The following is a 26,274-nucleotide window of genomic DNA, read 5'->3' on the forward strand; positions in this document are numbered from 1 at the left end:
GATAAGCGGGAGCCTGCTGATGCGAGTGGCATCAGGCAGGTGAAGAAAAGAGAAGTGGACCAACTGAAAGGAAGTACCACAGGACGAGGGACAGAAGGGGACCAACTGGAGGAGGCATCACAGGACGTGAAAGTCTTTGTTCATTGTTTTGCTGTCTTGCGAATGCCTGATTTATGTAATGCAAATTGCGTCACTCTGAAAAAGTGCTTGTAACATGAAAATGCTATACAATGGAAAATGCTTGACTGTGCAGTTTTCAGAAGGATATATAAAGAGCAGTTAGGAGAATCAAAATGAGTAGGTTGGATAGTGGATTGCTGTCTTGGGGAAAGTAAAACATTTTCTGGATAGGAAAACATTATATATGTTATATTGTGCTTTACTATTACCATACACGAGTTATTGTGCAGAGGTTTGGGGAAACACATATAAAAGTAATATTCAGACTATAATCATAATGCAGAAAAGGGCTATTAGACTAATAAATCAGGATGGGTATAGGGCTCACACAAACGCACGCTTTATTAAGAGGAGCCAAAAATAGTGTTCTGTGAGTACGTGAGGTTTAACATCCTGTTTATCAGTCCAGCTTATGTTACTTCCAGTCAGAGGTGGAAAGTAACAAATTACATTTACTCACATTACTGTAATTGAGTAGCTTTTTTTGTAAATTTATACTTTTTAAGTCGTTTTTAAAAGCTGTACTTTTACTTTTACTTGAGTAAGTTTTTAAAAAAGAATTGTAATTCGCTACATTTTAAATCATATCCGTTACTGAGTAAAAATAAATTATAGGCTTAATAAATTAAAAATATTACGTGTAGCAGCGTTGGAACGGAAAGAGACACCTGCATGAGCGCCGCGTCTAAACCGTGGGGGGGGGTGTGGGGGTGTACACTTTTGCTCAAAGACATCGGTTCAGTTCCTCAACTGGCTGTTTACCTCCTCTCTCCCTCCTCTCCTGTGGGTTGGATCCCGCACCTTCGCGCACCGGTGTGACGTCATCAGAAATCTGCTCGGTTCGGTAGCCGGACTCGGTTCCGTGTTTGAAATGTGTTTCTCTACCGCTCCGCATGGAAGCAGCAAAGTAACGTTTAGCGCTCACAACAAGCGGATTCTCAGCGCTTTGCTCATAAAACAGAAGACCTGCAGGCCTCTGTGAGTTAAAACATCCTGATATTGTTCAGGTGTAAACATTGTGCTCCATCCCTGTGTTTGAACTCAGAAGATGCTTCTTGATGCCATGTGTGTGTGCATGTGTGTGTGTGTTTGTGTGTGTGTCCTGCTCTGTCTTCTCGATCCCCAGTGAGTCGTGGAGGATGGCTGCTTATACTGAGCCAGGATCCTCTGGAGGTTTCTTCATGTTGAAAGGGAGTTTTCCTCTCCACTGTCGCTATATGCTTGCTTAGTATGAGGATTGCTCGATGCAATTTGCTGGGTTCCTTATATAGGAAACCTTTTCTGATTGGCTTAATGAACTGACCTGAATTGGAATGTTTATTATGTGAAGCGCCTTGAGAGGACTCTTGTCGTGATTTGGCGCTATATAAATAAACTTGAATTGAATTGAATGTTTCCCTCAGCAGGGCATACTTAGAGGTCTATTTTTAGATTTTGAAAACAACATTAGCTTAGTCTTGTCTGCACTGAGAACCAATTCTAACTGCAGAAGTGTTTGATGGACCTCATTAAAAGCTTTCTGTAAGAATTCAACAGCTTTAGTGGGGGATGCTCCAAAACCGTACATGATCGTGTCAACAGTGTAAAAGTGCAAATTAGCATTCAACACATTTTGTCCAATGTCATTAATATACATAATTTTGTAGGTAGTTCTGCACGGCTTAAACACAGCTCTCAGGATTTGTATAAGTAATAATGCAAATACACACTCTGCATCTGGACATCTCCATGCTAACAACGCACTGCTTATATCTGCACATTCTCCACTCTGATTACATTCCTGCTTCCCAACATCCTTCACACGAGTCCTGCTTTAGTTTGACATTGTAACACTTTAAAACACTGCACGCCTGTTGGGACGTGTGTTAGCTTTTTGTCAAAAACAAGTCACTGCTCCTAGTTATTCAGTCTGCTTGTATATCTAAATACTGTAACGCTAAAATTTCACCCAAAACACTGAAAATCTGCACATCCCAATGAAACAGCAGACTACTGATCCTAAAAGGAGCAATAAGTTGTTTTAAAAGCTTGCAAGGGGCAAGACATTCATGAAGAATGTTTTATAACAGACTAATGCCTTTATCGGTGAAAGAAATGTTTGTGCTAACGATGACGTAACTGAGCATCCCTGACCTCCAGCTGTGACACGTACCTTTATACTTTGTTACAAAAGCGGGTGGACTTTTTCTCCTGTGGGACTGATGGAATGAGAAAGAGCTCGCCTTTCAGAAAACTATTAGATTTTATTTATTGCAAACAATGAAGAGTGACCAAAAACAAAAGCACATTACTGGTGAAACGTGCAATAAACTCATTCTTCTTGTTTCATTAAATAATGTGTGATCACTGTGGATCACCGAAAAGAAAAGAAGATTCAACATTTATCAGCGGTTTATCTAAAAATCATCAAAAAACATTCCTATCCATAAATATCTCTGACAGAACTACAGATATGTGGACTTTGGTCCCATTGTCAACATTGACCTCAAAATGGTCTTTTTGGCTCATGAGATAGAAAAAACAACGACTGTAACTTGTTTTCAAAGGTAATCTGTAATTTAGGATTCATTTTTTAGAGCATCCTCGTATTCATCGGCTTTTCGTTCTTTACAGGGTGACAGAAAACTAAAGTGCCGGTGTATAAAAGGTGCTTGCTCTTGTAGAAAACTTCTGGAAAGACTTTCCATGTGTTTACACCTAAAAGACATTGTTTAAATCGGATCTGATGCAAAATCAATAACTTCAATAAAATGTGTGCTTGTTGATCTGCAACAGTCACGCCTTTAACATGCTCTTTTTTTTCCATACCAATGTGAGCACCATGGAAATTACATACAAAAAATAAACTAAAAAGAGAATTTTTAGACAGACGTCTCAGGTTTATCCATCTGCTTCTCCTTCCTCTTCTTCCTGCTTGATGACTAGATTCCCTAAAATAAAAAAAGATCATTAAAAAGTGTTCAAGATGCAACTATACCTGACATTATTAAAAGCTTTTTTTTTCTAATTTCTTAAATCTTGAAAATATATGTATCTACCGTATAAGCTCTTTTATATATTATTCTATGCTATTTTATATTATCATATGCTATGGAAGAATCCTGCTCTGATATTAAGTGCCTCTCAGTGTTTCTCTGCACAAAGATGGATAGCTGCATATTTTCTCCTGCACCAAAAAAGGAGTGAAACATCCCAGCTGCTCTCGTACCAGTGTGTGTCTTTATTATCACGGATGTTCCTGCTTATCTCAAGGATACATGTTCTTGTGATGTATTAGCTCTCCACTAACAAGGCAATTAGTTTTTACCTGTCATGACCAATGACGTGTGTAAATGGCAAACTGCGTATGTTACATTTCATTATTTTTGAATAAATATAGCTGCATGATCAGAGAGAGCTCCAGAAACACTTGGTGCAGCAGTGAAGAGCTGGGCGCGGGTCCAAGCTGAAGGCTGTGTGTTTCTCCCTCTGCAGCGGCGAAAAGTGATTGATCTTCTGATTATTGACTCCACTCTCTACCAATGATAGATTTCTCTCTCCATCTGCTCCGAACCTGTCTGGTCTAGAATAAAGACCAACAATCTCCAAGTCGTTTTTCCAACATTTAAAGGTGTTATTTTCTTCTTGGCCTCCAGTTTAAAAATTGTGTGAGCTGTCAAAAAGCACGTCAATAACATTTGAGGACATTTACAGAGAACATCTATTTGCTTCTCCACTAACCCTGTACATGCTTTACACGCGGGTCAGCATTCTCACCATCTAGTTTCTTCAGATTTGGAAGTTTTTTACAGGCTTTCTCCATCCAACCGCCAGCTGAAGCATTCTTTTCCTGCAGAGGATTTCCAACAAAAACCAGGTCCACCAGCTGCGGCAGCATAGCTAGCTTCGTAAACTCTGCTACGTAACATAGAAAAGACAACATCTTTCACACAGATTGCCACAATCTGAACCTAACCGACACATTATGGCATAATTCAATATTTACCTACAGAATTAAAGACATTAGTATTTGGTAAAATTAAAATAATCTGTTTCAGATTTATTTGAGTTCATTAAAGTTGCATACCCCAATCTTTGACCAGATTATTAGACATGTAGAGAACCTTTAGGTTCCTCAGGTAGTGAACTCCTGAAAGTTTCTCTATCAAATTATAAGAAACCCACAACTCCACTAGCGTGTCTCCGATTGGTTCCTACAAGTACACACACATTAAAAAATCAAGCAAGGAATTCACTTTAAAAGAATCAATAAACCACCTGACCCAAATGAAGAGGGCAATAACTAAAACCTTAGGAAACTAAAAGTTGATGTTGTTTATAATATATAATTATATATTGAGGACCAACGGAACTTTAAGACAGAGAGGAAATTATCTTTGTCTGGCCCCAAAACAATTTCTTATCTGAATCTGGTGCCCTTGAGCCTGTGAGGCTGAAACGAACACTCCCTCAGAGGAAATGTGGAATGCTGCCGTCGCCATGGCAACTCTGAGCTGTGAAGGCCGCTGAATCGTTCCAGGAGTCACTGTGCTCTCTAAAACCCAACGACCTCCTCCCCCTGTCCAGACGGAGGTGGCGAGCGCTGCTTATCGCGGCTGCATGCACTGACGTGTGGAGAGCCCCAAACCCTACCACCCCACCTAGTGGACACTTATGTTGTGTAATGTCTGAAGTCTGTGTGCATTTCTGTCTGAGGTGTCTTTTGCATAGCAAAGCTGCCCTCTCTGTGGAGGGTAACTCTGAAGTGCCTTTTTTTCCTCCACCTGAACCATTTCTCATATAAACCCTCTGATCACTATTAAGATAGCACGACTCAGGTTGTGAATGACCACAGTCACCAATTCTTGTCAGTGTCTATGCCTATCTGGGCAGCAGTAGCTCAACAGGTTGAGCGGGTTGTCCAGTAATCGGAAGGTTGCAGGTTCGATCCCTACTCCGGACAGACAATTCTGCTGCTGTGTCCTTGGGCAAGACACTTAACCCACCTTGCCTGCTGGTGGTGGTCGGAGGGACCGGTGGCGCCTGTGCTCGGCAGCCTCGCCTCTGTCAGTGCGCCCCAGGGCAGCTGTGGCTACATCGTAGCTCATCACCATCAGTGTGTGAATGTGTGTGTGAATGGATGAATGACACACTGTAGTGTAAAGCACTTTGGAGTCCTTACTCTGAGAAGCGCTATACAAGTGCGGGTCATTTATGTTTGTGTGTCTGATCTCAGAACTGTGTGTACTGAAACTCTAATTTCCCTCTGGGATTAATAAAGTATCTTTGAATTGAATTGAATTAACTCACCAGGCCAGAAAATGACTTTATATTACAGCCAGAAAATGACTTTATATTATTCCTGCCTAAGGATAATATCTTCAAGTTCTCTGAAAGGAAATAAAATTAAACCCCAGTAAACATACAGATTTGCATATAAATAATAGGCTTGTGTGTGATTTTGCACAAATGGTACCAATTCAGTCAAATACTCACTGAGACCATTGAAATTTGTCATTTTCTCAATGCAGTTTGTAGACAGAGACAGTTTCCTAAAGATGACAAAATACAAGTTTTAACAAGTAAAACAACAAATATCTTTAAATATGAGAACATAATAACATCAGTGAGCTGCAGCATCATGACAAGAACCTACTCGCAGTTAGTGAGTGTGGAAAGAGACGGATCCAGCTTCTCAATGGGAGGAATCTGACCGTAGAGTTTAATCTCTTTAGCTTCACTGGCTTTCTCTCCTGTCTTTTTTTCCTATAAACACACAACAGGTTGAGCGGGTTGTCCAGTAATCGGAAGGTTGCAGGTTCGATCCCTACTCCGGACAGACAATTCTGCTGCTGTGTCCTTGGGCAAGACACTTAACCCACCTTGCCTGCTGGTGGTGGTCGGAGGGACCGGTGGCGCCTGTGCTCGGCAGCCTCGCCTCTGTCAGTGCGCCCCAGGGCAGCTGTGGCTACATCGTAGCTCATCACCATCAGTGTGTGAATGTGTGTGTGAATGGATGAATGACACACTGTAGTGTAAAGCACTTTGGAGTCCTTACTCTGAGAAGCGCTATACAAGTGCGGGTCATTTATGTTTGTGTGTCTGATCTCAGAACTGTGTGTACTGAAACTCTAATTTCCCTCTGGGATTAATAAAGTATCTTTGAATTGAATTGAATTAACTCACCAGGCCAGAAAATGACTTTATATTATTCCTGCCTAAGGATAATATCTTCAAGTTCTCTGAAAGGAAATAAAATTAAACCCCAGTAAACATACAGATTTGCATATAAATAATAGGCTTGTGTGTGATTTTGCACAAATGGTACCAATTCAGTCAAATACTCACTGAGACCATTGAAATTTGTCATTTTCTCAATGCAGTTTGTAGACAGAGACAGTTTCCTAAAGATGACAAAATACAAGTTTTAACAAGTAAAACAACAAATATCTTTAAATATGAGAACATAATAACATCAGTGAGCTGCAGCATCATGACAAGAACCTACTCGCAGTTAGTGAGTGTGGAAAGAGACGGATCCAGCTTCTCAATGGGAGGAATCTGACCGTAGAGTTTAATCTCTTTAGCTTCACTGGCTTTCTCTCCTGTCTTTTTTTCCTATAAACACACGAAAACACTCATTTAAAATAATTTATAACACAAACATATGAATATTACAGTCGGTGTTGTTGACTACTCACCCATCTGCTCAACGCTTCTTTCAAAGCCATTGCTCGGATCTCAGAACATCACGGGAAATTCAGTTAAAGATGAACAACAAACAATAGCAGTTCAGCTGCCAAGCTAGCAACAGCACAATGTAAACACGCAGCTTTTCTTTACTGAAACTACATTCAACTTATCTCTTTAGTTTCCCTGGATTATGCTTCACTATTCAGATGTGACGTCGTTTGGGAAAACTAAACATTCCCTGTGCTACATATTCTGAAATGAGCTTGATTTTAGCTAATTTGCTGACAAAATTGGATAACAGCAACACCGGTGATTCGTGTGACGTAATTTATGATTACACAAAAGTTAAATATTTATTTTTTCTTACGCCGTAACATTTATTATTTAAAAAAAACCACACAAATAACAAAGGAAATGTACAGAAACATTACTCACTATGTTGACGAGAGGTCGGTTGCACTGGTTGCTATGGCACCGAAAGGCTACAATGTGCGCATGCGCAGAATGATGTGGGTGAAGGGATTTATTTTTCTCCTTAACTCAAACTTTTAAACTGTTATTTTAGTTTTTCATATACATAAATGTTAAATACCAGCTACATACTAGAAGCTGAAGTTGCTCTAGAAAAAAGGAGCAGAAACAGACGCACACTTTGCAATTTTGGGGCAATTTTACAACCATAAACTGACAAAAATATCAGGTGGGCTAGTAATAACAATTGTAAAATAAAAAGTATAATATTCCTGACAACAGGAGAGTTAATTTTAAAAAATTTAAAGATGATGTCACAGATCAACTGAAACAAAACCTAACCAAAATATTAACACTTGTATAAATATGATGTAAAACCATCCATTAATATACATTTATAAGTTTGGCAGATAAGGCTACGTGTGTCGGTAACACAAAAAATCAATAAAAACAACTCAACATTTGTAGAAAGTTTGTGGTCCTGTCTTTCATTTTGATGACCCCAGAACCGGTCAACACATCCTAAGCAGAGACAGGTCCTTATATTCAGGATAAAATGAGACACAATCAGAGGTTGGAGCTGTTTAGGTCAGGTCATTTAATTGGAGATTTTGTGAGCTGACGTAGTCACCAACAAGAATCGGCCTTTTTTGCATGAACAAAACATCCACATACATACATGTCTCATTTACAAAAACACACACAACAGAATACACAAACATATACAAAATGTGGTCCTCTGTCTGAGATTTGGTGACAAAAACGAGCAACAGAAGGATTTTAAAGGACATCAGACCATCCAGTGTCCTGTGTGTTGAGATTACGATGAAACCCGGGGCTGACCTGTGTCTCTCTCTTTGGGGAAACCGCTGACTGGGTTTCTACAATCAGAGGTGAAACATTACCAGACTTGGCTTCTGTGAATTATAAAATGAAAAACCAACAGACGTGAGCAGAGGTGTGAAGACATTAATGGACAAACCACCGAACCAGCACCAAGGTGTCAAAGTTCCAGCCACAAGCTCAGCGGCTGAACCGCCCTCATGTTTAAAGGAAAAATAAGATGATATTCTGAGCAGTCAGCTCGCAGAGGCGAGGGGCGCTGCCGACACAGGAAACTGATCAAGAAGCTGCCTCTAACTCATGACATGAGGCCCAAAACTGACTCTGAAAAACTCCCCCTGGGGAGAGGCTAACTATAAATAGAAAATGAATTGTTAGAGAAGAGAGTTCCTGGAGAGATCTCCTTCAGAGCACATCGCCTGTACTAAAGAAACCTGACGAGTGAGTCCCGAGAGAGCCGGTGGCCGAGCACCAATCTCTGACGGCGCTTGCCGATTCACCTCCGCCGTGAGGCGAAGGGTATAACTGACGAGTCCGTATGGTTTGCAGCACGAGTCTTCCTACAGCAATAACAGTTTAACCAGTGATGGGGACCTAGGTCGACAGGTTGTCTCCCCACAGAGTAAGGGTGTCCGTCAGGAGGAGCCAGGGGTCAAGCCCGCCATTTTGTACCGTGAGCCGAGGCAAACAACTTGTTTTGTTTTGTAAACAACCTAAAATAGCATATCAGGAGCGAGTCAACTCATTAATCCTTGAAATCATCAGCAGATATAACATTTAACTCAAGATGACCACATTTAACGTGTACAAAGTCGAATGTGTGAGAGAGGATACAGGTGTTTGCTTGTTCTCTCACACAGGAGTGCTTTTATTACCCTTCAAAATAAAATACACGTCACATAAAACAAGAACCTGATGACAAGGAGGTAAAAAAAAAGCATCATTCGCTGTCATTACAGTCCTCAAATTAGAAGTTTGTTTTTAATATAAGCTTCTATTCTCTCCAAAATCCTGCTCTTTTGTTTGTTCGGACATGCTTATCACATCAGTCCTCAAAATGAAAAAAAAACTAAATCTTTATCCCACACACGTCGTCCCACCTGCTACTCTACCACCCACATATTTATGTTCTCCACCGTCAGACCCTTCACCCTTCACCATAATCTGTCCTCCGCTCAGTCCCGTCATAGCTCGTCGTGGGACACAGACTCGTCTGCTTTCAGCTTGAACTCCGCCTCTGTGATCTTTCCGTCTCCATTGCGGTCCTGGTTGGAGAACATGTTGTCGATGATGCGGTAGGGATCGAAGCCGGGAGCCAGGCGGCCCTTCTCGTCGTTCACCTGCTGCATGATGTAGTCGGTAAACTGCGGCGGCGTGACAAAAGAGAAAAACGGGGTGAATTTGGGGCACACAGACAGAGGGGTTGCAGAAAGAGGAAGTGCTTGAAGTGAACACGTACCTCAGAAGGCTCCACCTGCTCGTTTTTATCTTTGTCCATCTCTGAGAAGAGATCTGGTGTTACCTCATCCTTCCAGATGAACATGTATCCCTCAGGAAGTCCTTCTTCCATATCAACCAACTCAATGTCAAACACCATCACAGCACTTCCTGGAACTTCATCGACTGCACACACAGACACACATCATCAGCAAAAGGTCCACTAAAGCCCCGCCGACTAATGTACAGAAATACTGATCATTGCTGTCTGATTTATGCACAAAAACTGGATCAAAGGTTTAACCAGAGGCCAAGAATATCGTTTTTGAACCAAATTCTAATAAATCATCTGTAAAACGTTAAAAACTTGACTTACGGACTCCCCTCTCCCCGTAGGCCAGGTGAGGGGGAATAACCAGGTGTCGTTTTTCTCCCACACACATGTCCATCAGCCCGTCCTCCATCCCCGGGACGACCTGGTTGGCTCCCAGGACGATGTTATATGTCTTTCCATAATTGTGTCTAAAAAAATAAATATATAAAAGATTTTGAACTTTATTTTACCAACTGATAAAAAATGAATCCAGACTCCAAAATGATTTGAAGGTTGAAACCAACAGAATTATTTAGAATTCCACCGATCTGTTCTGTGGGGTACCCCAAGGCTCTGTTCTGGCACCACTCCTGCTTTTCCTATACACCTCGGAAATTCTAACTTCCCAGTAGGAAAAATCAAATGAAAAAGGACGGCAAAAGGAATGAAGATACACAGTAAAGATGTTTGCTTCAGTTTCATTATCAGCTTATAAAACTACAAGGACGATGTTAAAATACAAACAGCTGAATGTTATTTATCGTGATATTTTTCAAATATTGTTATATATTGAGAAAAATATATATTTAATTATAAAAGAGAATTAAAATAATAAACACTCAAAAGTATCGAAAATTGGTACCGTTAAGTACCGGTATCGATTCCTAGGTACCGGGAATTAGTACCGGATCGATTCAAATGTCAAAGGTACCCATCCCTAGCTATACACACACCCTACTGGACAGATAATTGATTATTTTCATAATTTTACGACCTATATGCAGATGACATTCAGCTGTACTGCTCCTTTAAGGATTCTGAGGTCTATAAACTGTCTGAACTAACAGAGTGTCTATCAGCTATCAGCAGCTGGCTAGAAGATCATTTCCTTCAGTTAAACTCTGAAAAGACTGAATGTCTGATCATTGCCCCTGTGAGCATGGTTCCCTGATTAGGCTAAAACTTGGTGATTTATCTTCTGCTGTCAAGACAAAATTGAGGAATGTGGGTGTTGTTTATGACCAATCAATGTCTCTTGAAGGCCACTCCGAAACAGTTTTTATCACTTAAGAAATATCTCCAAACTACGAAGGGTGGTGTCAAAACGCAAACTTGAAATGGTTCTCCATGCCTTTATCTCCTCCCGTCTAGATTACTGTAACACACTTTTCACATGTTTTAACAAAAAAAGCCCTTGACCGCCTTCAGTTGGTCCAGAACTCTGCAGCGAGGCTCTTAACCTTCCCACCGTCCTAATGGGTGTGACCCCGCGAGGAAAGCTGACCATTGGGCAGGATTGATGGTTTATCCCTTGAGGTCCACGTGGCAGTGACCACCACCTCACCCCTGCCACGTGGACCTCAAGGGATAAACCATCAATCCTGCCCAATGGTCAGCTTTCCTCGCGGGGTCACACCCATAAAGACAGTGGGAGGGTTAACTGGAGCTGTCATGTTCCCGAGCCGAGGTGAGTGATCCTCTTCCAATCCAACCGTCTCTGAGCTGATTACCCACAGGTGAGGAGCGGAGGGGGCTGCAGCTGCACAAGATTCCAATCAGGAACTCGGGTATAAAAGGAGGATGGAGACACCTCACTACGCCAGATGATTGCTCCAGTTGTGGTAGCCCCAGCCACTCGTACTAGTTTCTTGTTTGTTCACTTTGGAATATTTGGATTTTGAACTTGGACTGATTTTGGATTACGCTTTTGGATTGCCTTCATGTCTGGTGTTTGTTTGTCTTATCTCAGGATCTCCACACACCCTGCCTCACCCTCACCGTTTGAACTCCAGATTACCTGCACCACGTCCCATCCTCCTCTGTTGTTCCTGTCTGGACCCTCTCTGCTACCTCACCTATCCCGGAGTGCTCATCCTCTGCCCAGCGCTCACCTCGGCTTCCCCGCCTCCCTCGTTCACCACGAACACTACATGGACAAGAGCTGTACAGCTCACTCCCCACTGGACTTCCCAGTGCTACTTCTGTTCCCGTTTTCCAAATAATGTACTTTTCTTTAACTCATCCAGCTTGTCGAGTTGATTCTGCTTGTCTTGGGTTAGACACTTACCTCGAGTCATGACAGGAGCAAACAGAAGAGCTCACATCACTCCTATTTTAATGCATCTGCACTGGTTACCACTGACTTTAGGATGCTGACTATAACTGGTCAGGCCCATCCCTACATGACTGAACTGTTAAACTGTTAGGCTCCAACCCGAGCCCTCAGGTTCACAAACCAAAGTCTTCTAGATGTGCCAAAGACCAGATGGGAAAGTTGAGATGATTGCTCTCCCCGAGCTAATGCAACTCGACTTTGGAATGATTCGCCTTCATTTTGACGCTGTACGCTCAGCCTGGACACCAGCAGCTGAATGTCCTGATATTTAAAACTGCTTTTACTTAAATCTTCTGTGTTTTCTTCACCTATATTATGGCCCTTTATGATTTAAATTATCTTTAATTTGTTTTATGATCTTTTGTTGTTTAGGATGATTTTATGAGTCCACTGTTTGTTTTGCTGGTCTTTGTGATTTTTCTTTGTGTGATAAGTGCTGTATAAATAAACTTCACTTACTATAAAATCTGTGCATTGTGAGCCATTTTCTTTTTAAACACCTGGTGTTTTAACCAGTTGAGCGAGTGTCATTTGATACTTCCTTCTGGAGCCCCTCCCTCCTTCCTGTGACCCTCTTGTGTACCCTCCATCTCCTTGTTTGTGAATTATTATTTTACTTGTACTGCTTTGTGAGTCAGAGCCAGGAAGATTCCTGTTTCATGGTGATGTCATTCAAAGGTGCTGGTTTGATGCAGTGTGTGTGTGTGTGTGTGTGCATGTATGCGTGTGTGTGTGTGTGTGTGTGTGCATGTATGCATGTGTGAGTGTGTGCGTGTGCGTGTGTGTGTGTGTGCATGTATGCGTGTGTGTGTGTGTGCATGTATATATGTGTGTGTGTGTGCGCACACGCGCGCGCGTGTGTGTATGTGTGTGTGTGCATGTGTGTGTGCGCATGTGTGTGTATGTGTGTGTGCGCACGCACGCGTGTGTGTATGTGTGCGTGCACGTGTGTGTGTGCGCGCGTGTGTGTGTGCATGTGTGCGTGCGTGTGTGTATGTTTGTGTTTGCGCGCATGTGTGTAGGTGTGTGTGCACATGCGCGTGTGCATATGTGTGCAGGTGTGCATGTGTGCGCGCGTGTGTGCGCGCGCACGCGTGTGTGTGTGTGTGCGCGTGCGTGAGAGAGAGAGAGAGAGAGAGAGAGAGAGAGAGAGAGAGAGAGAGAGAGAGAGAGAGGCTTGTACTGACGTGGAGTCAACAGGAGACCCATCCATCAGCGAGGCGTTGTAGTGGTATTTGACGAAGTCGCCCTTCTTGCTTTGCTTTTCACACTCGTCCGGCTTTAGCGTGATAGTGACCTCTGTGCGGTCCGACGGGTTGTGGAAGTCGACGATGTGGATGTCAAATACGAGGACAGCTGATCCGGGAATCTTAGAGCCTGAGAGAGGAACCAACAGACCAAAAGAAGACAACTTTTATGTTTTACACTGGAAAACTTGGCAACTTTAAGCACGTATCAAACCTCACACACACCTGTGCCCTCCTCGCCATAAGCGAGATGTGGTGGGATGGTGATGGTGCGTCTCTCTCCCACACACACTCCGATCAGACCCTCGTCCATGCCGGGGATCACGTATCCCTGACCCACATATGTGTCGTACGTACGATTACGAGAATAGCTGTCAATCAAGAAACAATCAGTCTAAGAAAGGAGCAGGTTGGAAGAATTCTACCCTAACAGGTTCATGCGGCATGCAAATTCAGACTCCTGCCTAGAGGAAATGTCTGAAAAACATGGAAAAATTGTGTTGTTTGATGAATTTACTGCTTAGATTTAATCTCTGCTGCACAAGGAGGCTAAATGAAAAAAGAAGAATGAAAACAAGAACATGTGTGCAGAAAAGACTGAAGTCAAACTGATAAAAGATCACACATTCTCGCTTGATGTTTCCTATAAGCAGGAATATGCTGCCACCATGAGGCCACTTGAGGTACATCAGGAGTTAAACTTCTACTAAAAATCATTTGAAGGTGCCACAAAATCTATTAGATCCTGAAAAAGGTTTTGTTTTCACCGGAAATACACGTTTTATGTAGCAGTGACATTTTCTTTTATTTTTATGTTTTAAATGTGAGACAAAAAGAAAATACCAAACTATTACGTTCTAAACAAGAAGGCGACACATCTGTGTTAGAAAAGCGTGCAGAGGTAGAGCAGGGTTCTTGCACCTTGGCTGAAACCAGATTCAAGCACGTTCAAGGTAAGTTTTCAAGACTTTCCAGCACCGAACTCTTTGTTAATGAATTGCACACACTTGATCGTGTCTCATAAAAGTTAATGTTACCATGCCACTGCAGCTACAGTTTTAAGTACTTTAATTATTAGAAGTTTTTACTTAAATTCAAGCATTTTCAGGAATTTTAGGCACCCATTAGAACCTTGCAGAAGTTCTACGATTAAACTTAATACATTTTAGATATTTTAGACCCTGAGGGTAGATCTGTGCAGCCCCAAGTGCATTTATAAATTTGGTGGCTGATGTAGACTCTACATCTAGAGTGGTACTTTCTGACTTTTATGTGGAGATTTTTTTTATTAAATGCCTATTTTTTTCCTATTTTGAGAACTAAGAATAAAAAACATAAAATAATGTTAGCATTTTTTCTGGCCTGCAAAGAGGCAATATGTAATGTTTCTACAGTGAAACAATCACAAAACAGTCTAATGCCTCTATCATGTTGGAAGGAAGTTTACATTGAAACTCATTTCCTTCTCAGCCGCATGTGGGGGGGGGGGGGGGGGGGGGATACATTTTTCTGAATATTAATGGCTAAAGCGGGATGTAGTTACCGTTTACCATCTGTGAGCCCGTGAGGATGCTGAGTCAGTGCCAGCATTAGTATTCCGACACCAGCCAGCGGTCCTAAGCCAGTAACAGGAGCGACCTAGAAGTTATTTCTTTGATCTCTAAGAAGCCACGGCATCTTTGTGTTTTATTCTAATATTGGGTGAAACAGATTAGAAGCTAACATTGACCTAACAAAGCTAACGGTCAATTAGAAGCAAACAGTCCGCCAGTAGCTCAGGAGGTAGAGTGGGTTGTTCAGTAATTGGAAGGTTCCAGGTTTGATCCCGGCTCTGCCAGAGAATGCTGCTGTTGTGTCCTTGGGCAAGACACTTAACACACCTTGCCTGCAGGGGGTCAGAGGGACCGGTGGCGCCTGTGCTTGGAAAGACTCGCCTCTGTCAGTGCGCCTCAGGGCAGCTGTAGCTACATTGTAGCTCATCACCACCAGTGTGTGAATGTGTGTGTGAATGAATGAATGGTACACTGTTGTGTAAAGCACTTTGGAGTCCTCTGACTCAAAAAAGGTGCAATACAAGTGCGGGTCATTTATCACATATGTGTGTGTTAAGTGAACGATGAGTCAATTGTGGCGTTTTACTTCCTTTAATGAGTCGTTCATAACTATAGCAGCAAGACGCCAAACTCATCTAATGCTGGAGGCATAGTAATGTAACAAGTGTAGTAACATCTCCCTACCGTAAAACACCCAAGAGCGCTAGGACCATGTATTCATCTACTTATCAACTTAAAGCGAATGGCTTGTCACCTAGAATCCTCTGGTGCTGACCCAAAACTGGAAACGGCCACGATAACTCACGGAACGAGGGTGAGAATTTTGGTTTTGAAAATGGGCTGCAGTACCCTGCTTAGACTCTATCAAAACCTGGATGGTGGGAGCTTTCTTCAGCTGAATGAAGATAAGACTGAGATCCTCATCTGTGCCCCAGACAAGCTGGTTCCCAAAGTCAGAGACTCTCTTGGTCAGCTTGCTTCTCACACCAAACCTTCTGTCAGGAATCTTGGCGTGACCTTTGACCCAGCTCTCACCCTGGATTCTCATGTCAGTTCTCTTGTTCGCTCTTCCTTCTTCCATCTCAAGAACATTGCTGAGTCCCATTCTGTCCCACTCTGAACTTGAGACAGTTCTCCACACCTTCATCTCCTCACGCTTAGACTACTGTAACTCTCTTTTCACGTGTCTGAGCAGAACCTCCCTGAACCGTCTACAGGTGGTTCAGAATGCCTGTGCTCGGCTTCTGACCAAGTCCTCCAAACACACCCACATCACCCCGCTTCTCCTCCAGCTTCACTGGCTGCCAGTCAACTTCAGGGTTCATTTCAAGATCCTGGTTCTGGTCTATAGGGCCTTACATGGACAAGCACCATCTTACATTGGTGATCTTCTTAGTCCCTACACCCCCAGCAGGTCCCTGAGGTCCAGTGATCAAAGCCTACTGGTTGTGCAGCACCAGGCTAAAGGTCAAAGGTGACAGATCATTTGCTGCTGTGGCCCCCAGACTCTGGACCCCTCTCCCCCTGAGCCTGAGATCAGTGGACTCAGTGGTCTCCTTTAAAAAGCAGCTGAAGACTCACTTGTTCAAGCTGGCTTTTGTATGACCTTCTTCACCACTCTCTCTTTATTCTGCTCTCCCACCTATTCCACCTTCCTCAGGATCCACTGATTTCCCTCTTTCCTGTTCACTCTCTCTCTTTCTTAACATTTTTTCTTTTAAAACACAATTGCTTATTCTTGCTCATTTTAAATATATTTTTAAACATTTTCAAAATGCTTTTTTTCTATTTTTACAATTTTTATATATTTTTTTGTGAAGCGCCTCGTGATTTTTATCTTGAGAGACGCTATAGAAATGATACTTTCTTCTTCTTTCTTCTTCTTCAAATGTGACCACAGGATGTCCTTCTTACTTCATGCACATTTAAACGGGTCAATTTTAGCCCTTGTTATTAAAACTTTGGATGCCGCTGCTTTAGGTGCTTCTGCTATAACACGAAAGAAACTTGTCTTTAAATTTAGGTAAAAATATGACCTCGCACAGACTACCTTCCACTTGTATTAAAAGAAAATATTTGGATGGATGGGAAAATTGCAAAATACTTTCCTGTTGTCTGTCAAAAAGAAAAGGAGCCATTTCAGAGGTGTTGAAGAGCCACGAGTGGCTCCAGAGCCACACGTTGCAGTAAACAGTAAATACTGCGTGGTAATATTTGGATAAATACACACCTGGAATCAAAAAACGTGCCATCCAGGAGGCTCCCGTTGTAGTGATAACGCACAAAGTCTCCCGCAACCGTTTTCCTCGTGCAAGACTCGGGCACGACTTGATTCGTCACGGCGATTCCGTCTCTTGGGTTGTGAAGGTCCAAGAGCACAACGTCAAACACCAGGGACGCCTGTCCTGGGATGTCACTGCCTGAGACGGGAAGGCAGATGTGGAAAACATCCGCTTTGTTGACTTTCTGATGCAATAATTAAATCCTCTCAAATGAACAAATGCTTGAAATCTTCAGTCAATCACAAACGTGTGGAGAAACTCAGGGAAGCGTTCTCCTGAAAGACGCAACACTCACCATCTCCGTTCTCTCCGTAGCCAAGCGATGGCGGCATCGTGATGATGCGTCTCTCTCCGACGCACATTCCCAGAAGCCCCTGATCCATGCCAGCGATCAGCCAGCCGATCCCAACGTAAGTGTCGTAGGTCCTCATGCGGGTGTGGCTACAACAGGTGAAGAATAAAACGTTACAGGTGAGTTTGAGCGATTCTATCCAGCGTAAACCAGTTTACGTTTGAGCCAAACCTGGAATCAAAGAGCGTCCCGTCCAGCAGGGTGCCGTTATAGTGATAGCGGACAAAGTCCGAGACCTCCACCTTTCTGGAGCAGGTGGAAGGCTTGTGGTAGGAGTTGATTTGGACGCCATCCTCTGGGTTCCACACATCCAGCAGCAGGACATCAAAGTGGAGGATGGAGTCAGGAGGGATGATGTCACCTGCAGAGGAGATGAAAACAAAAATCACTTAGTATCTTTGATCTGACTCGTCTCAGTTTGGATCTGAAGGAACCTCTGCATGCCTTCCGGGTAAATTATCAACGTAAAACAAATGTACGTTATGTACATAAATAAGAGCAGTCCAGCAGACGGTAAACATAAAAACATAAACAGATATTTCTAAAACACTTCAGTGAGGAAGTTTTTAATGCTTAGAAATGCAAAACAAACAATTTCAGAATGATTCTTTAGTAACTCTGGACTCTAATGTGGTCAATCCCTTTCTATCCCGTATGTTTCAGGATCGATTTGAAAATACTTTTGACGGTTTTTAAGTGTCTTAACGGTCTTGGGCCTTCTCATCTTTCAGAACTGCTTTTACCGTGTGAACCCACGCGGTCTCTGCGCTCCTCTGGCAGCCGTCTCCTGGTCATCGCTAAAGTGAGGACACATGTTCACGGCGAGGCGTCCTTCCAGTACTACGGCCCTCGCCTCTGGAACGAGCCGCCAGGGGACCTCAGGGCCGCAGAGAACGTTCGTGTTTTTAGAAACAGGCTCAAGACCCATCTTTTTAGCTTAGCTTTTAACTGATTACCATCACTTTTTAAATAAATTAATTAATTAGGTAATTTATCTATTCATTTATTTATTTATTTTATGTATGCTTTCTTTATACGTGCTATTTTTGAACAGAGTATTTTACCATAGATTTATGATCAACATTATTTTAATATCTATATAACTTTTTATATTACAATTCTCATTTTAGCTTTCATCATTTTATATTTTAACCTTAATTTAACCTTTTTCCAGTGTTTCCTCTGTGGGAGCCCTCTGCCCCGGGGGCGGTGGTCGGCTGTGGCGGCCTGGGTGCTTTCCAGGTGTGCCTGGGTGGAGGTGGGGGTCTCTGCCCTCCCCGCCCTGGGCGCCCTGTGTCGGTGCCTCGGCTGCTGCTGTGGATCTGCTGCTGTCGGGTCGGATGGCTCCCCTGATGGCGTTTCCTTATCTTAGCAGGTCTGGATCATCTGATCTCAGTCCATCGTGTGTGCGTGTGTGCCGGAGGATGAGTGTACTGAAGAGGTTTTTTATTGTCAGACTCTTTTTAAAATTCTGGGGATGGGAGGGAATGTGGGTAAGCGGGGCCTTTTAAATTTGTTAAGCACTTTGAGTTGCATGCATTGTAGGATTAAGTGCTTATAAATAAAGTTGATTGACTGATCTAGAAATAATTTTAAAAAACTTTCCCTAGAAAAGATAATCACTCCATGAGAAAATCACTTTAGTCTACTAGATCAAAACCCGTTATTAGGACACATTTTAATGATCTCTTACGTTTACAAAGACATTGTTTATGCATGTATGAACAAGGGAAAGGTAAACAAAATTGCAGTGTAGAAAATCACTGCAAAAAGTCTGATTTCCAAAAACAATCTGTTGCAGACAGACTAGATCCTGCAGAAAATCCCGAATGTTGATGGAAAAAGGATTTAGCAGATGAAATAAACTAAACAGAAGTTATTAGTTTAGATTTGGAGCGTTGTGTTTTCACAACATCCCAGCATATAAACAAAATCAAACCGGTGAAACACAATGATGTCGTGGTTTTGGCCTGTTTGGCTCTCATAAATCCAGAAATACATCTAATTAATCTAAAGTCAGGCACACCCACAAATGGTACATGGCCTGTGTTTATATAGCACCTTTTAGGGTTCTGTAACCCCCCAAGGCGCTTCACAACACATCAGACATTCACACGCTGGTGATGATGAGACACAAGGTAGCCACAGCTGGCCTGGAGCGCACTGACAGAGGCGAGGCCTCTGGTGCCACTGGTCTCTTCTCCAACTACCAGCAGGCAAGGTGGGTTTAAGCGTCTTGCCCAAGGACACGAGGGCAGTCACACACCGAGCAGGACTCGATCTCACAACCTCCCAGTTATGAGGCGTGTGCTCTAGTAACTTTTGAATCAATCAGTTCTTTGAATGAGTGTTTCTTATGCCGCACCTTCTGCACTGTAACTGCTCACCCTTTAACTTGTTTCTGACTCTTAAAAATCTGAAATAGATGTGTGTATTTTAACTGTGCTGTCACGTTATCTTAATGTTTGTGCTACTCTCACAAACGAAAAGCGCTTTAAGACATAAACTAACTAGTAGTCCGTCTTGGAGGGAATTTGAATGGAAGGTGAAGATGTGCTACGTTAAAACTCCACTTATCGTGTCTAAATATAGTCACGTTTCTAACTATGCTGGAGGAAATGCGGGTTAGTGGGAGACTTCTCACATATATTTTGGGACTGCCCAAAGATCATACCGTTCTGGGAAGGTGTCCAAAGAGAAATTAAAAGAACCTTACAGGTGGAATTACAGTTTAAGTTAAAATTGTCAAGGTCTGGGTTGTTTCTGCCATCACTCTTTGGTTTTGAGTTTCCTTCTGCAGGTGGGCGTGTCCGGAGGAGGCCAAGCTGCAGACTATCTGCTCATCAGCCGGCCAGGGAGTATTTAAGCAGCTGAGAGACACCCTCACTTTGCTGGATGATTACTCTACCTGGGTACCTTCTAACAGCCATTTCACGTTTTAGATTCGAGCTCTTAGACCTTTAGAGATTCTGATGTGTTTTTTTGAATATTGGATTTTAGCTTTTTTTACCTTCCTGCTCTTGTTCCCAGACAAACCTACACCCTCATCTCAGACTGGCAGCATTCTGGAACTCCAGCCCTGCTCATCCCTTAGTCTCTCCCTGGCCAGAACCACCTCCGGTAGCTCACCTATGCCCTCCTGGAATTACAAGTCAGCTCCCTCCACGTCTCGCTCTCTGGATCTCAGCCTCAGGGTAACCCCTTCAACCCAGACCGGACCACTCCCCCTTCGAGCGATTCCCTCTCTCCAGACTGTAAGTCCTCTACATAATTCTGATTCCTTGTTCCCACCCTCGAGTTGGACCTAACTCCTATCTGTCTGCAGATCCCGCACCGGATTCCTCTTTGAAGATCTCAGCTATGATTGTGCTGCTCCCTTGGTTTCCCTTTTAATAAATTATTTAAACCTTTTGCCCAAGTCTCCATGTTGATTCTGTGTGTTGTGGGTTGGATATTTACACCACAAAATGACAAATGGTTTGTACTGGGAATGCTGGTCAAAAACCTTGCACACAGAACTGTCACATACTTAAAGCGCAAGTCACCCCCAAATGAACTTTTTTTTTCTGATAAACTAAATGAGTGTCTAATGTAGTAATATGTAGCAATAACATGTAATAGTTTGGCACTTTAATGCATCTTAAAATTTTAATATTCTGCCTAAAACTGTCAGGTAAAAACTCTGCTCTACATATGATTTAAATTTACTGTCGCTATTGCTTAAGAGGTACACTGGCATTAGCTGGTACATTATGATGTCACAATGCTGTTAACCTGTGAGTATTTTAGTGGCTCCAGTGGCCAGGCCACAGTATTTGATGCATTGTTCAAAAATGAACTGGGAATGAGTTTCTTGTAGGGAGTGACTTGCTCTTTAATAGGAATTCAGCTCATGACTGCTAAGTACATTACAGTTTTATGGCTGGACAAAGAACCCCCAAGGGTGGCACAGTGGTAGGTCTACAAAATGGAACAAATTACTGCAAGACATCTATACATTACAAGACATGAATATACATATACAACATAACATGAAAGCTACCAGTCAGATTTTCGTAGAGCTCATTCTACTGAAACAGCTCTTCTTGGGGTCTCTAATGACCTTCTGACTCACAGTGATGCAGGGGACTGTTTTTTTCTGGTCCTGCTGGACCTGACTGCAGCCTTTGACACTGTTGACCATCACCTGCTACTGGAGAGGCTCAGAGACTGGGTAGGCCTATCAGGATCTGCTCTGGAGTGGTTCTCCTTATCTCTCTGAGCGTTCCTTTTCTGTGGCCGTCTCCAAGTTTAGGTCCTCCACCACCTCTCTTACCCATGGTGTCCCACAAGGTTCTGTGCTGGGGCCTCTGCTCTTCCTATCTGCTTCCTCTTCAGCACATCCTGAGCTCCTTCAAAGGAATCTCCTACCATCTTTATGCAGATGACATCCAACTGTACATCTCCTTTAAGCCCCATGAGATGTCTAAGCTGCAGCTGTTACACACCTGCTTAGACTCTATCAAAACCTGGATGGTGGGAGCTTTCTTCAGCTGAATGAAGATAAGACTGAGATCCTCATCTGTGCCCCAGACAAGCTGGTTCCCAAAGTCAGAGACTCTCTTGGTCAGCTTGCTTCTCACACCAAACCTTCTGTCAGGAATCTTGGCGTGACCTTTGACCCAGCTCTCACTCTGGATTCTCATGTCAGTTCTCTTGTTCGCTCTTCCTTCTTCCATCTCAGGAACATTGCTAAGCTGAGTCCCATTCTGTCCCGCTCTGAACTTGAGACAGTTCTCCACACCTTCATCTCCTCACGCTTAGACTACTGTAACTCTCTTTTCACGTGTCTGAGCAGAACCTCCCTGAACCGTCTACAGGTGGTTCAGAACGCCTGTGCTCGGCTTCTGACCAAGTCCTCCAAACACACCCACATCACCCCGCTTCTCCTCCAGCTTCACTGGCTGCCAGTCAACTTCAGGGTTCATTTCAAGATCCTGGTTCTGGTCTATAGGGTCTTACATGGACAAGCACCATCTTACATTGGTGATCTTCTTAGTCCCTACACCCCCAGCAGGTCCCTGAGGTCCAGTGATCAAAGCCTACTGGTTGTGCAGCACCAGGCTAAAGACCAAAGGTGACAGATCATCTGCTGCTGTGGCCCCCAGACTCTGGAACTCTCTCCCCCTGAGCCTGAGATCAGTGGACTCAGTGGTCTCCTTTAAAAAGCAGCTGAAGACTCACCTGTTCAAGCTGGCTTTTGTATGACCTTCTTCACCACTCTCTCTTTATTCTGCTCTCCCCACCTATTCCACCTTCCTCAGCATACACTGATTTCCCTCTTTCCTATTCAATCTCTTTCTTTATATTTTTTAATCACAATTGCCTATTTTTTTGCTCATTTTCAATATATTTTTAAACATTTTCTAAATTCTTTTTTATATTTTTACATTTTTTGTTTTTGTGAAGTGCCTCGTGATTTTTATTTTGAGAGGTCCTATAGAAATGATATTTTCTTCTTCTTCTTCAAGACTACGACTGAGACTAGGGAAATGTGCAAAACTTTGGGAACCAATAAAACAAATATTAGAAAGTACTCTCATGTAAAAAATAAATTGTTTTAATTACATTTTTTTTAACCAAAGTAGAAAGCAGTAGAGAGCAGATAGGAAGAATCCAGAGAAAGCTTGTGAGAATTATGTACGTACTGGATTGGGGGTTTATTTAAAGAGCAAGTCACCCCCTACCAGAGTATTACTCCACTCCCACTTCCTGTTTGAAAAATGCAACAAATGTTGTTGCATAACAGACTGGGAGGACGGAGATGCTAACAAACACACACACAGGCTCACAATGACATTGTGACATCATATGGTACCAGCTAACGTTCTAGGGTACCTCTTAGCCAATAGGGATGGCAGATTCAAATTCAAATGCAGTGCAGAGTTTTTACCTGACGACGGCGCAACACTGACAGTTTTAGGCAGAAAATTTAAATTTTAACTAAAATGCACTAAAGTGCAAAACTATTGACTACACGTGTCTGCAGCACGATTAGACATGCATTTATATATTTTATCAGAAAAAAAGTTGATTTTGGGGTGACTTGCTCTTTAAGTTGGATATATGAGTGTAAATACAAGGTCTTTCTCATGTGGATATATGGAAATAAGGTGTTTGTTCAGGGATTCGCTGCTCTGGTGAAGTGGAAGAAGAAAATCAAATGTATCTCCATGTAAATGTGGTAATTCAAAAATTAAAAGTAAAACAAGAAAGAAAAGCACTTTAAATTGCCTCTATGTATGAATGTGCTATACGAATAAAGCTGCCTTGCCTTAACTCCTCTGTCACCGCTGTCGGTGTTTGGGCTCAAATTTAAAATTTAAACAGACAACGTGTAGTTTTTATCATTAACTTCTGGAAATATCCATCAAAATGTTGCTGAAAATGAATTAAATGATTCCCAGTTCTTGAAAAATATTGGCGGCTTTGTAACATACAAACGTAAAAAATCAGGTCTAAAATACATGGTTTAAGTCTCTGGGCGACACCATATTAGATGCCATGTTTCCTTCTACGGGAGCCCATGAGGACAAAATGCATTTGTTGATTTGTAACAAATGGCTACAAAACTTTCCTCATTCTTAAATGTTGTTTTACACATTTACCTCTTCACTTGTTGTCAGTGATGAAAGGGAGTCTGATGTGCTTGTGTTTTTTGCTAAAGTTTACACTTCCCAGGACTTTTTGACCCTAATGGGCATCCGTTGGTAAGGTCTTACTCCAACACAAAAATACTGCTTGCTTGCGACGATTTAGGTTTCTACTGCCCCCTATCGCCAGGAAAAATACACACTGTCCCTTTAATAGGAGTTCTGGTTAGAGGATAATGGTTGTTGTCACAGGAAGCAGAATAACTTCTGAACAGTTTTGTTAAAAACTTTTAGTTAGATTTGTCTGAATTTCTATAAACTGTGTAAAAACATGTTATAAGGAGGAGGCTCTAGATTCTGGTAGAGGCCATTAAATGTTCTACTACTGGTGAGTTAGCAGCTTTTCATCTCTTTCCTGTCCTCTTTTATCTCCTGCGATCCTATAAGTGAAGACAACTGGGGGGAGGCACCGTCTCGGGTTTTACGTGCCCAAACATGCCCCCCTTTTACCCCTGAGTTATCAAAGTGGTTCATGCGCAAACAAACAGCCGTCCTTACGTGTAAACAGAAGAGAAACTGCATGGAAACACTGGATTCTGAACTGTGTTCCTGATGTGTTTATAAACATACACAGGGCTGATCTACATCCGACACACTGGTCTGGGAAGCCTCTCTGACATCATCCTGTGTTGGGATTTGGGAGCAGCCCACTTCCTCTTTACTTCAACACAATTTCTTTAAAGAATGGCAGATTCTCATCCTGGGCTCTCAATCAGAGGACACATATGAGGTTAAAGCACATCCGATAACACGTACCATATCCTCGTTTCCCATAGGCAAGTTGAGGAGGGATCTTGACCAGGCTTCTCTGGTTGACACACATTCCCACCAGAGCCTTGTCCATCCCTTCGATCAGCTGCTTCTTGCCGACAAACACATTGTAGGTGCTCCCTCGATCATAGCTGACACAAGAACGTTATAATTAGTTATGACAGGAATGAATGTTCAAAACTTTCACGCAAAAGTGGAAAGTGTTCACTTTCTTCATTTCTAATCAGATCAAACTAGTGTGAAGCAAATATTATTTTCTTTAATGATTTAGGATTGTTTCATGTTCCTAAAGACATTTTTATTTATAATTTTGAGTAACATTACTTTAAAAAAAACGATCAGAGGTCAAATGAGCTCATAGCTCAATTGAGTCTGTTTCTAATTTGCATGTTATTTGAATTACCAAAAAAAGAAAAGCCATTTGATTTGAGTCTTGAAGATCTGGTTTACTTTCCTGGCGTTGACCAGTCGAACATGTCGTCCAGAAAGCTCACAATTAAAAATAATCTCTAAATGTTGATAATGTGGTGTTTTTATGTGAGGATCTCTCGGAAATCTCTTAAAAGATTGTTTTAATGAAACGTTTTGAAGTTTTTGGATTAACCAGCACTAGCTCACTCTGCCTGCGTGGCTCCTAAGAGGACGAACCAAGACGCGCACTTTTACGCATCACGCACGCGGATTCTCGCGAAGCTGCACAGATTTGTGCGCATTTGCACATATGCACTACTAGTGAGTGTCTTACCTCGAATCAAACGTTTTGCCGTCCGGAAACATGCCAATGTAGTGATACCTGACGAAGTCCCCGACTTTGACTGGGCGCACGCACTGCTCCGGCACGAAAGTCTTTTCAATGATGATGTCGTCTAACGGTACCGGAGGAGCGTTGCAGGCGGCGAACGTCACCAGGAGCGACAAAGTCAACATCTCCGGCACGCACTTGAACATTTTACCGTTTAATGAAGTCCCAGAGCGATAAATAAGTAGCGATGGTAAAGGACTGTTACTACCTACTCCCCTGGTGACTTGTTTCCTCTAATCCAACTTTGGGAAAGAAAAAAAGGGTCCTGCCCCTCATCCCGATGACGTATTAGTCAAGCTAGCATAAAACAAAGCACATCCGCCTACGTTTACGCCGTAAAATTACTTTAAAATCCACTTTTTAAATAATACATTTAAATGTGTTAAGATAAAACCTATTATTTTACATGTGAACTGTTAAAAACTCTAACGATATTTCGTTTTTCTTGCAAAACGGCGCTTTTATTTTTAAAACGTAACAAAAACTTCCTGTGTTTTGCTAGTCTGTTTATGCTAACTTGATGCGCGTGCGATTGAATGGGCT

The 26,274-nt window shown here is 42.4% G+C and overlaps 2 protein-coding genes across 3 annotated transcripts; both read right to left on the bottom strand.

The window, feature by feature from the left end:
- Positions 1–2,403: 2,403 nt before the first annotated feature.
- On the bottom strand, positions 2,404–7,371 carry LOC107394806 (dynein axonemal light chain 1). 2 transcript variants are annotated; one of them, XM_070547715.1, is made up of 10 exons: positions 6,861–7,272; positions 6,668–6,777; positions 6,508–6,563; positions 6,346–6,401; positions 5,816–5,925; positions 5,656–5,711; positions 5,470–5,549; positions 4,247–4,373; positions 3,937–4,077; positions 2,404–3,110 (listed from the first exon to the last, which is right to left on the bottom strand). In XM_070547715.1, the coding sequence occupies exons 1-10, from the start codon at positions 6,888–6,890 to the stop codon at positions 3,061–3,063; spliced, it is 816 nt and encodes a 271-aa protein (XP_070403816.1). In that variant the 5' UTR covers positions 6,891–7,272; the 3' UTR covers positions 2,404–3,060. The 2 variants fall into 2 exon arrangements, with proteins under 2 accessions (XP_070403816.1, XP_015829414.2); XM_015973928.3 differs by lacking the exons at positions 5,470–5,549; positions 5,656–5,711; positions 5,816–5,925 and adding an exon at positions 7,288–7,371 and having other exon boundaries at positions 6,861–6,899.
- Positions 7,372–8,554: 1,183 nt separating this feature from the next.
- fkbp9 (FKBP prolyl isomerase 9) lies at positions 8,555–26,003 on the bottom strand. Its single transcript, XM_015973927.3, has 10 exons — positions 25,675–26,003; positions 24,915–25,060; positions 17,638–17,827; positions 17,410–17,555; positions 17,063–17,252; positions 13,505–13,650; positions 13,220–13,409; positions 9,980–10,125; positions 9,626–9,789; positions 8,555–9,530 (listed from the first exon to the last, which is right to left on the bottom strand). Exons 1-10 carry the CDS (start codon positions 25,875–25,877, stop codon positions 9,351–9,353), a joined length of 1,701 nt encoding a protein of 566 aa, XP_015829413.3. The 5' UTR covers positions 25,878–26,003; the 3' UTR covers positions 8,555–9,350.
- Positions 26,004–26,274: the final 271 nt, after the last annotated feature.

Source organism: Nothobranchius furzeri, chromosome 19, assembly GCF_043380555.1.
Source record: "Nothobranchius furzeri strain GRZ-AD chromosome 19, NfurGRZ-RIMD1, whole genome shotgun sequence".
Lineage (NCBI taxonomy): Eukaryota > Metazoa > Chordata > Actinopteri > Cyprinodontiformes > Nothobranchiidae > Nothobranchius > Nothobranchius furzeri.